General features: G+C 35.0%; 1 protein-coding gene across 2 annotated transcripts in view; it reads left to right on the plus strand.

Moving 5' to 3' along the window:
- Positions 1 to 12,072, plus strand: part of fstl5 (follistati like 5) — a 262,487-nt gene that overhangs the window by 166,510 nt on the left and 83,905 nt on the right. For both annotated transcript variants that reach the window (XM_002934742.4, XM_004911161.3), the window contains exons 6-7: positions 1,716 to 1,836; positions 8,360 to 8,526. In XM_002934742.4, the coding sequence (XP_002934788.3) occupies positions 1,716 to 1,836; positions 8,360 to 8,526 (288 nt within the window). The remainder of the gene's footprint in view (positions 1 to 1,715; positions 1,837 to 8,359; positions 8,527 to 12,072) is intronic.

A 12,072-nucleotide genomic window follows, 5' to 3' on the forward strand; every position in this document is an offset into this window, starting at 1 on the left:
AAAAAAAAATAATCTAAATGGACAAGAACTATAAATCTTAAAATCAGTGATTTAATTATAAAATAATAAACTGTCTGGTCTTTAAGAGTTGATAAATTAGGTGCCATCGCTCAGTTCCCTAGATATTTGTCCAGAAAGAAGTATAATCACAAGTGTGGACGTATTTTTAATTTGAAACAAATTAATTTTAGATGCAATGACATTAAGAAATGTTTAAGAAATCATTTAGAACATGTTAGTTAGTTAGTTTATTTTAAATGTTCAAATATATATATATATATATATATATACATTTCTCTATTTACTGAGACAGAGAAAAGAATGTCTAAAAAAGTCCAAAACAACTTGTCTCAGTGCCGGTAAATGCAACAATGCAACCAAACAACCATACACACCATGACTAAAAATATCTCTCTTTTTTTTTTATATATATATATATATATATATATATATATATATATATATATATATATAAAATCGCAGTCACTAAAAGCACTCACGGCACCAAAACTTTATATATCAATCACCGGTTTATTCAGTACCCATATCTACGTGTTTCGATCCCCACAGGATCGTCGTCAGGATATATATAACATCTGAGAATACCAAATCATCCAACTCTTAGAACCTAAAATAAAAATGGTAATGTTGATAAATAGTTATTTATATGTAAAGACTATCCTCACTCAACTATTGCTGTGAAAAGAAATACACATGATGAATACTGTAATGGTACTTTTTTAGATGCAATTTAATGCAGTAATAACCTCTTTCTGAACTATTGCTAGAAAAAAAGTGCTCCTTATTTTTCTCTCAATATCTTTAAAAATAGAAAAACCAAAGTAATTTTTCTTGATGACCCACATGTATCACTGTAATTTGATTTGTTAAATGTCAGTGTTAGTCGCAAATATATTGGATTTTTTTAAAAGCTGTATTTTTAAGGGTACTATTTAAACCTGAATTTCACCTATGGCTTTCACTGTGCTTTGTTTGGCTACAGAAAAGGTGTCCTTACACAATTACACTCTTTTCAGTTGTGCATGCCCAAATAAAGATGAACAGTGCTGTTCCTTAATTAGTTATTTCTTTTTTAGGGTTGTCTGTCTTGGAACTTTAGTTTAGAAGCCTCAATAGAATAAGAACTGGATAGGGCATGAACAAAATCCTATGCAATCATAAAATATGAATAACAATAAAATAGAGCCTCTTGTGTTTAAGCTGGTTCAATAACCCAGCCAGAAGGAAAGAAGAATAATGGACCAATGTAATCAAAAGCAAAATCAGCTGTTTGCTTTTAAAGAGGTGATCAGAAAATGCTAATTGGTTGTTATACATGACTACAACTATAGACAACCAGCAAGAAGGCTTATAATTTGAAAAAGTAAAGACCAACTGAAAAGCTGCTGATAATAGGTCCATTTATAAAATATTGGAATATTTATCAAAGTGTGAAAGTGCTAGTTGTTGTGATAAAATCCCTACTGCCAAGAATCCATTAGGATTCCCCAGGTTGACTTTTCATAAATACCTCCCTATATGTATTTGTTTGCAACACTTACATGTTGTTGTTCAGTAGCACCTTTCCCATGAGAGTATTGGTGTTTTTTCCATTAAAAATGCATAATGGACCACTTAAATGTATGTTATTTTTTTTATAGCTATACCTATAACTGATTTATATAATCAACATTTTATTCTTATTTTATTCTTAGGTAATAAAACAGGATGGGCTTGCCAAAGTACTGCATGACTGTTCACTGTTTGACCTAGTTAAGTATGATGATTACAATGGTGATAAACATCTTACTCTAGATGAATTCTACAGAGCTTTTCGTAAGTATAAGAAACAAAATCTACCAGATGTAATTTAATATGTGATATTAATATTGTTCATTAAAGTTATTGCTGCAAAATTATAAACTAACATGCTCAAAGTCATAAGTCAAAGTAATAAGCCCACATTCTTTCTAACAAAATCACAATACATCATAAGCCTATATCATAGCATATTGACTCCTATCTCTTAATCTTCATAGAACAGAAAATGATTTCATGTCTTTTATGTTCCATAAAGTTATTAATTTAGTATTTGTCATTCAGCTGACATTGGATTTATACAAATGCATGGAATATATATATGATATTCTAATTATAAATGTAGGGAAATATCATCAAAGCATTTTCTGTATGTGGATAATGCACAATGCTGAAATAATTATGTTGACACATATGGTATAATATAGGCAAATGCTACATAAGGTATAATATAGGCAAACAATTTAATACAAAAATATTACAAAATATGTTATAACCATTGTTAAACTTGCTCTCTGCTTTATAGAATTATGAATTAATAATTCATAGATTTTGCTTTTTTGCTTTTTCAAGAATATGTGAATTAGCAGCATACTTGTGACTGGTTTATATGGTGCATTGGCTCAATTGATTTTTATTAAGCTTGGCATCAAACCGATGGATATTCACAAGCTATCAATAAAAGAGAGAGTCACATTTTTATGCCTGACCCCTTATTGATTTATCCCTCATCCACTAACTTTGTTAAAGAAATGTCTCTGGTACATGTTACTGTGCTATGATAAAAACATGAAGTCAATAAATAATGAATGTGAGCAAATCTGGTATTTGATGCTGGAACAACCCTTTAGCTGCTGGTTAACTGCATTGTCCTGCTTGGTTAGATAAATAAAATTAATATTGAAAGATTGTTCTATTGCCTAGAGAAAATACAAAGACAGACAAATGGTTTCAAAGAAATGAAAATGAGTTGGCCATGACAACCCAAAGCCTTTACAGGAAATGCTTGGGGGCATGGATTGAAGGGAGGTTTTTGAGCTGGGGTGTACTGTACCACTGAGTTCTAATGAGTGGATCATAGGAACATAAAGTATACAGAAGAAAAGCAATAAGGTTGAACAGATTTGAACAGATAGCACAGTGATAGAAAATATGGGCCGGAAATGTTTCTCCTCTAATGGTTTATAGGAACAAGTAGTTATAATGCAAACAAGATAGAAAATTGTTCATGTCAATGCATACTGTTAATAGCAAATATTAATAAAAATAGGACAGAGATTAACTGAGAGATTACATTTAGGACTGATGGAAAAGATAATCAAGCATGATTACATAATATGCAAGATTAGTAACATAAAAATACAGAAGGTAAACTATGTAGGCTTATAGAGTAAGGACAGGGTCAGTGTATGTGAAGCAAAGGTCAGAAACAAAAGCTGAAATGGGGAGAATAATTCAGATGTACAGGAGCATAGAGAAGCTGGCAATGACTTATGTAGGGTACATAGGTTATTACACTATTCTGGAATGTTGTGATATTATTTCTGTCTTTTGCTGTCTTCTTTTTTAATCTAATTTATGTGTTGGATATTTTCCCAGTTGGTGTTTTCCTTGTTTTTCCTGGTTGTTGGTTAAATGTTATTGCCTTAATTGTAACAGTTTAATTTAAAGCATATAAATTGCATCAGAAAGCAACTTATGCAGTTGAGATGATTAATACAAGCACTATTATGACTTTACTAGTGGAATTCCTTGTCGTTGTCCTTGTTTATCATTAAAAAGTCAGAAAACTATTCAAATAAACCAGTTAGTCCTTGTAAGGGCATTTATTAAGCCCACTGGCATGCTCAATAAATTGTACTGTAGGTCTCTGCATATTTTTAGTATGTTGGATCTGTGCAAAGGAGAAAAGGTGAGGGAGAAAATTCCACTTTTGTCACTGATTTCATTTTGGACTTACACTGTCAAATACAATTAAAAGCTTGTTTTTTCACAAACGACTACACTAGCGCTTCCATAGACATTACACAATGGCATAGTTATAAATACAATCTAATATTCCGTTATCCAAAAGTGAAACTCAACAACTTCTACAAAGCAACCCAGGTCACCAATACCCTGGGCCCATTGCTTGTGTCGAATATTAGCTAATTCACTCGGCAGCTCACAATATTCATATTCATTTCATATATTTAAAACTGAAAAAGGAAACTCACAGGTTCCTGTAGGTAGTCCAGGTGCCCTGTACCCACAGCTTAAGGTGCTTAAGGAAGTGATTCCAAATGCTGTAAAGCAAATTTCTTCGTTCAACCTAAAGTAATTTTTGGCATATTATCTATTATTACAAATTAACCAAAATCATAATAGATTACATTGTAGCTGAGGTTAATATAAAGATGTACTAATTAAAATCAAGCTATGCCAAAAAAGGCTTGCCTTGCTTCTATTTGTTCAACTTGATTCTGTAAAAAATACCAAGATGTTTTTAAGGGTGCTGCAGAAGAGGAAAAGTTACACAGTACTACCTTACACAACTCAGAAATTGAATTATACTATTATTAAGGTTTCTATTCTGATACAAAAAAGGGCTAAAAAAGAACATTTCTGCATGCAAATTTATTACAATTTATCATATCCGATTTTGCCTTAGGGTTATGCAGATCATTTTATTACCAGGCAGCATTTATTCCTGTTGAATAAGCTAAAATATTTTCAAAATAACTGCTGTATAAATATTGTAAAAGTTAGATATTGCTACAGTGCTTGATTATTGCAGTTTCTACAGAAACTATATGGAGTTAAACATACTTATTTGGCAGATACAATCAATTAACTGTAAAATGGCGCTTAGCAAAAAATATAAAATGAGCTTGATTATTATTTTTTTTAATGTAAATACAATTGTAAAAATACTCCCACATGCCAAGGAATAAAAAAAGACCATTAGGGCAATGCAAAAGAAAATGCAACATTGTAAATACATAGTGCAATCATGGCGGGCAAAACACAAAACTCAATGTGACTCAGGGCCACCATACCCAGTTGATTACAGGGAAATGATTCCATATGCTTAGCCATCATAATATTCAAGCTTGTTTGACAGTTGTTATGAAGCCTTGCTACATATACACACATATACTGTACATATTGTGATGCAAATTCCTGCATCAAGTGCTACAGATAACCCTAGCAAGATGACAGATTTTGCAGCTTAATAAGTATCCAATTCTGCTGTCATGGTAATAAGTACTGAGCTTTTTAAGCCTTTTGTGTTACAAGTAATATGATTCAGATGCTTAAAGTAAGGATTATAGAGTCTTCTTTGTAATAATTGTAAGGTTGTCATTTTCATTAATATAACTAGAAACACTAATACATATCTCCCTAATCTGCTATAGAGGGAGGATTATAACAGCTTCTTTTCACACATTTTACCAGTTTTATTAAAAATTTTATTTGTGGTTTAGACATAGATTTGTGGAGATAGAGCTCTGATATGCTTTGCTAAAATGTATTCGAATTGGATTACACTTTATATCTTAAGAAGTATATTGGGTGGAATCTTTACAATCAAAACCAGGGGTGATTCTGATTCCAGAGCCACCTGAATCAGCTCCAGCAATGCTGCCCTTTCACTTCCCTCCCGTGCTTACCTTTCCTGCTCCAGAGGGGGTGCAGGGAGGGCCACATCGCTAGCATGGAGAGTGCAATTGGGCTTTCTGCACTAACAGAGTTAAATTTCCTGTTTAAAAAACAGACATTTGGCTCTTAAAGTTAGCATTTTGCTGCCCCTGAAACTTTGCACATGATCATAACAAATGTTGCTTTGACAATACATTTGAAGACCATTTTTGTTTTGTCTCTCTTAATTTTTCCCTTCTTCTAGGCCAGTGTCCGTAACCTGTGTTAATTCATATGATTATAGTTCAACAAGTGTTGTTTGTGCCTTGTGCTTTGTATTATATATTACAGTTGTCGTGGATAGCAAGAAGTAGATTACAAGAAAATTTTGTATTGTTATATTAAAATCCAAATGCAAGAATGCAACTGCCATAGAGTCTATTTTAAGCAAATACTTCATCTTTTTAAGTGATTTCATTTTTATTAGTCATAATAAAACACTACCTTGTACTTGATCCCAACTGAGGTCCATAAATCCATACAGGGGCCTGGATGAGCCCTGGAACAAGCATAGTATCAAAGGCTATTGTGATGCTGAAATCTACAAGAGTATTGATGTTGGTATATATAGTTTATGTATGTGAGCGTATAGATACTTCAGTGTAGGTTTGTGTGTGCTGGGATTACTTGAAAGGTTTGAACTTGATGGACTCTGGTCTTTTCTTAACCTAATGTAACTATCTAGGTTAGTAGGATTATTGAGAAGGAATAGGAGTGTTCTTTTGTATGTGTTTTATTGCATCCCAGTGCTGTTATCTTTATTGCAATCCCTTCAGTTTTTATTGCTACTGGTCCTTCCTTGCCTCTTTTTTTTACCTATTTTAATTTGCAAAGTTTGAAGAATATCATCTCTAGCCATAGGCTGGTGATTTGCCATTTAGCAGCAGATTTACTCATGAACTGTCCACGAAAACCTCTGTTAGGGAAGAATATTAGAAACAGTTTGCTAAAGATAGTAGAAAACTATGGATTATAAACAATGAAATAAAGATAACAGTGGTTATTTGAGAACATTCCTATTAATCTATCTTGTAAATTGTACTCTTTTGTTCTTTTTCCTAAACTTTTATTCTCCTTATGATACAGATTTTGTAACGATAGGAGGTTTAATAAAACACGAGATCAGGATATGTTTGAAGCGTTCCCCGACAATGACTTGCATTGGCTTTTATACACAGGGTTTATTCCCCACCAGCATGTAGATATGGTTTTTTAGATGTATGGTATAAACACATGGTATCAAAGAACAGAGGTTACAGAGCAGGACACTGGTAATTACTGCTTTTGTAGGAATATTTTGTAACTCGTGTTTATAGGTCATGCTTAGTGATGAGCGTATCTGTCCCGTTTTGCTTTGCCATAAAGTTTGCGAAACTGCGATTTTTTTTGGTCGCCTGCGTCTTTTTTGACGCGTGACTAATTTTTCCACTGCAAATTTTCATGGATGTTTTGCGAAACACTTTGCCAATGGCGAAATGTGGAAATTCGCTGCAAATCCATGCCTGCCGAAAAAATTTGCTCATCACTAGTCATGCTATTTGCTAGGGTCTTACAATCTTTGTACAGAACGAGAAATAGCTTTGGTGTCCGCTGTCACTAGTATTGCCAATGTCAGTTAGCAATTAGTGATTTTTTTTTGGCAGGCATGGATTCACAGCGAATTTCCGCATTTCGCCATAGGCTAATTGTTTTGCGAAACTGCAGTGAAAATTCGCAGCGAAAAAATTCATTGCGCCTCAAAAAAAGTTGTGGTCGTGTCAAAATTGGGTGCGGTCACGTAAATATGGACACGGTATCGTAAAAAAAAACCACGGACGACAAAAGAAATTGCACAACAAATGCGTGTTGCAAATTTTTCGCAAATTTTTTGCTGATTTTATGGTGAAACGAAATGGGACAGGTTCGCTCATCACTAGTGAGAAAAAACATCCATTGACTTGCATTTGGAGTAAGAAAAATGCATTTTGCTAACTTTTAGTTAGTGTTGCAAATTTTTTTGGAGATGCAAAATGGGACAGATTTCATTGAAATGGGAAACACACAGAAACACACTATTGGGGCAGGGGGGGGTTGTCCAAACCCCTCCACATTTTTAGGATGAAAAGCACAAGAAAATGGATGCCATTCTTTAAATATGTAGTATATATCCCATGGGCCATCAGCATAAACAGGAGATCTGCATATGAGTTGTTCCTTGCAGTTGGGAAACTTTGCATTAAATTATGCAGGCTGATTTTTGACCTGATATAAATAAAATAAAGTGTGGAAACGGATCTGGAATGAGAACCATTTTGCAGCAAATCAACCGCAAACTGTCTGCCACACAGGAAATATGAAATCATCAAGAACCTTTTTTTACCTGGAACTGAAATTGATTGATATTGGAAATGTTTGAATGCGTATTTATTGTGTATTTTTGCATATCGTATAGCTTTGTCATGAATACGCACGTAGAGACAATAATCGCTTATTTAACTAATTAATATCCAAGTGTCATGTAGTTTGCAATATCATTATTTTTTATTAAAGAAAATTGATACTTTCAACGTGCAATAAACATGCTCATATGCATTACAATCCCTGAACACTTTATTATGCAGAAAGCATTGTTTGGCCTTTAAATAATGTATGCACCTGGAGGTAAAATCTGTCATGCTTAGTATAACGGCTTCTCTGTAACACTCTCGGCTGAATTGAATCTTTCCTTCTAGGTGATAGTTGTCAGTCAATGTAATAGAAATGTCAGAATGACCTATTATTTCAAATATGCGGGGAAGTGTTTTATTCATTTGAGCCTGAGACTTTTGTATTACCATTACAGTCAAGGAATTTCTTGTGAAATCATTTGTATCGCTTTCAGAAATTGTTCAACTGAGCCTTCCTGAAGATCAGCTGATTAAAACCACAAGTGTAACAGTCGGACAAAGTATTGTCTTAATCTGCGCCATCCAAGGAAATCTAAGACCTCCCATTATTTGGAAACGTAACAACGTCATTCTCAACAAGTTGGATTTAGAAGATATCAGTGTAAGTTGCTCACAAATCTTGAATTTGCATGTATTTAACATCAGTGTGTCTAAAGCTTCATTTCCATGAAATATTTTGGAGGTGTGTGTGTGCTGGGTAGGCAGGTTGTTACTGAAATATTTTTGTCACGTAAAATATTATGCATTTTTAAAATGTATTTATGCACAAACATTGAAGGCTGTTTCTCTTCACAGATCTGCAATATTTTGTCATTTGCAGGTCCGCCTCATGCAGCAATTGTGATAAATGTGTAGAAATAATCTCATTTGCTTTAATTCCGCTACCTTGCTATCCACTTAAGCTCCAAGTACATTTGAAATTCCTATTTTAGTAGTAAACTTGGATGGCAATGTATTATCAAGAGCTTAGTATTGGTTGTATTTCAGCATACCCTACTAAATGTAGCTTTTGCACTGTAAACACAGGAAATCTGGATAATCGTTCTATAAACAGATATAATTCATAATTTATTTTTGCAAAACTTGTTCAGTTACACACCAGTCATTGGAGATGTCATATTTGCAGCAACTCTGCTGAGAAAGGAATCAAAGTCACATGATGAAAAAAAAGAGGGTGGTAAGCAAAAGTGTTTAGGCAATAAATGTACATATAATCAGAATTTATAGATAATACAAATTACAAATATACTTTTCTTTGCACTGTAGATTTATGTTAGCTAAAAGTTATTGTCAGTTAAGTATATTAATGCTGACTATATGGAACTATATAGAGAGAAAGGGCAAAAAATGACTGACTGGGTGCTAAAGTGAACATTTCGATCATTGCACAGACCTTTATGAAGAAACATTGACAATGTCCACAACCCCCAAATAATTACCCAAGTGGCTGACACGGAACTCAATGTCCAAATTGCATCATAATGACGCCATTACCCAGGGGCGTTTCCGCCTTATAAAGTGGAATTTCGGCTCTTTGGTTTTTGCCGCCACTGGGAACTTCAGGGCGCTGTTGCATCAGGAGAGTTATAATGAAACAATATGGAAACAAATTAAATAATCCCATTAAATAAATGTCAAATACTGTAAATACTGTTCTCACAGAGCTGGGCAGATGATCAGGGCCGGAACTAGAGGTAGGCAGAAGAGGCAGCTGCCTAGGGCGCAAACACTGGGGGGCGCCAGGCAGGAACCTCTCCTGCCTACCCCTAGCTCCTTTTTCATTGCCCCCGCCGCTTGTCAATACGCGGTGGGGGCAATGAACTATCGCATAGCCACCGCCCCCCCCTTCCCCCGGAACTGCGCATGCGCGCTGAAATGCAAGGGGGGCGGAAGGTGCAGGGGGGAGGTGGCCGACCCGGTTGCCAAGGGCGCCCGGTCGGCTTGGCCTGCCCCTGCAGATGATGTTCCCTACAGTGGGTAGTTATAGCCTACATGCAAGGCAGCATGTGTCACAGGATGAGAAACCTTCAAACAAACCAGAAACAAAATTGTATGGTAGATTGTCTTAATGGGCATAATCAACTGCACAGATAGCATCCCTAAATAGTTTAAAGGAATACTTTTATGGGAAAACATATTTTTTTCAAAATGCATCAGGTAATAGAGCTTCTCCAGCAGAATCCTGCATTGGAATCTATTTTTCAAAAACACAAATAGATTTTTTTTATATTTAATTTTGAAATTTCACATGGGGCTAGCCATATACTTCATTTCCCAGGGTGCCACAGCCATGTTACCTGTGCTCTGATACACTTCAGTCACACTTTACTGCTGAGCTGCAAGTGATATCACCCCCCTCCCAGCAGCCGATCAGCAGAACAATGGGAAGGGAGTAAGATACTGTAGCAGCTCCCAGTAGATATCAGAGTAGCACTCAATAGTAAGAAATCCAAGTCCAGCTTGGGACTCCTCCAGTTACATGGGAGAAGGAGAAATAATAGGTTACCTGAAAGCAGTTCTAATGTGTAGTGCTGGCTCCTTCTGAAAGCTCAGACTCAGGCACAATGCACTGAGATGTCACCTACACACCAATATTATCAATAAAAAATACATTTGTTCAAGAACAAAATGTTAAATGTTAGAGTGAATTTGCTATGTATACAATGTAACTTAGAATTAAAAAGTATATCATAAAAATCATGACAGTATCCCTTTAATAGTGAATTTTCATGCACCACAGAAAGTATAACCTCATGTACAGGTCCAGGGACAGGAAGGGGTCAGCCCAAATGCCACACCCACATTTTAAATCCCTCATTTCTGTACACCCTCTGAACATCACAGCCACATATTTTAATATTGTTATATTTCCATAGAAAAGCTCCAGAATAATTGTATGCATATTAACAGACCTAATTGCATGGGGATTCTTGCCAGGGTCAGTTTTCCACAGGGACAGTGATTCTGAAAGGGGTTCAGTCCCCCTAAAATAGGGACTGATGGAAACCTTACTGTGTATATGCTTTTTGCGGTAAAGAAGGTAAAAAAAAAAGAAAAGGTACCTACATGAGTATTATTTGTTTGTAAGATGCCTATTGGATTATTATTTAGTCATACCATCATGTCAATGCTAAGGATGCCAAGAGATGGGAGAATAAACAGAAAAGCCTTTATACACAGAAAATGGGATTATTAAAACTGGAATCCATGAAGATTTGCAATTTGTGTAAACAGTCATGTTCTTCATTTAAGATAATATGTTATTGATTGTGCTTTTTTGAAACATTATCTTTCATGTCCCTTGTATGTGAAATGTAGTAAGAAGGAACGGAGTTATGTCAGATATTGTACATATCTGTTTCTGTTCATGCAGTAGTACTGTATTGAACTGGATTTTTAACAAAAGATTGTAATACAGCACTTAGATTGTAGAGATTCAGTGATTGTTCCAAGGCATAAACTTTGGTCTGGAGCATGGAAATTATGTTACATATGCACATTGATATATGGGGGCATCACTAGAGATGCCAAAGTATTAGTGTTTAATGTGCATGTTGCATTGTCTCTGACTTGCCCTACCATTTCAAAACCAATGCTATTGTGCCTTCGCGTTGACATTTAATGTGTTTTCTCTCTTCCACTTTTGTATTTATCTTTCCAGACATAACTGAGTAACATTTAAGCAAAATTCCTTATCTGAGAAAACCATTTCTGAATGTAATAACCTACCAGTCTTTACAAATAACCTCAATATTATAGGGCAAGTTAAGCTTTAGAGAATCCAGTCCCTAATTGTTATGTAGCATACCTTGGCAGCAATATAGAGAAACATTTGTCTCAGCTGTCTGAATTCTAGCACATATTAAATGTTAAGTCTCTTGGTAACAATAACATTCTTTGCTTTAGGGAGAGTAACCATGTTTTTCCCTCTGGGGGGGGGGGGACTATGTTATATTTCAATATACCAAGCACCTCCCCCTCTGAGATTTCTCTTAACAATAAGTGAATATAAATATCAATCACTGCTGCATTTTATTTAGTTGGGCATAGCTGGGTTAGCCTGGCATAACCTTTGGTGCTTTATGTAGTGTTCTGTTAGCATTGCCTTGTGGTGTTATGAAAAGTATCTTCCATTGAATAGTATCTT

This window comes from Xenopus tropicalis, chromosome 1, assembly GCF_000004195.4.
Source record: "Xenopus tropicalis strain Nigerian chromosome 1, UCB_Xtro_10.0, whole genome shotgun sequence".
Classification (NCBI taxonomy): domain Eukaryota; kingdom Metazoa; phylum Chordata; class Amphibia; order Anura; family Pipidae; genus Xenopus; species Xenopus tropicalis.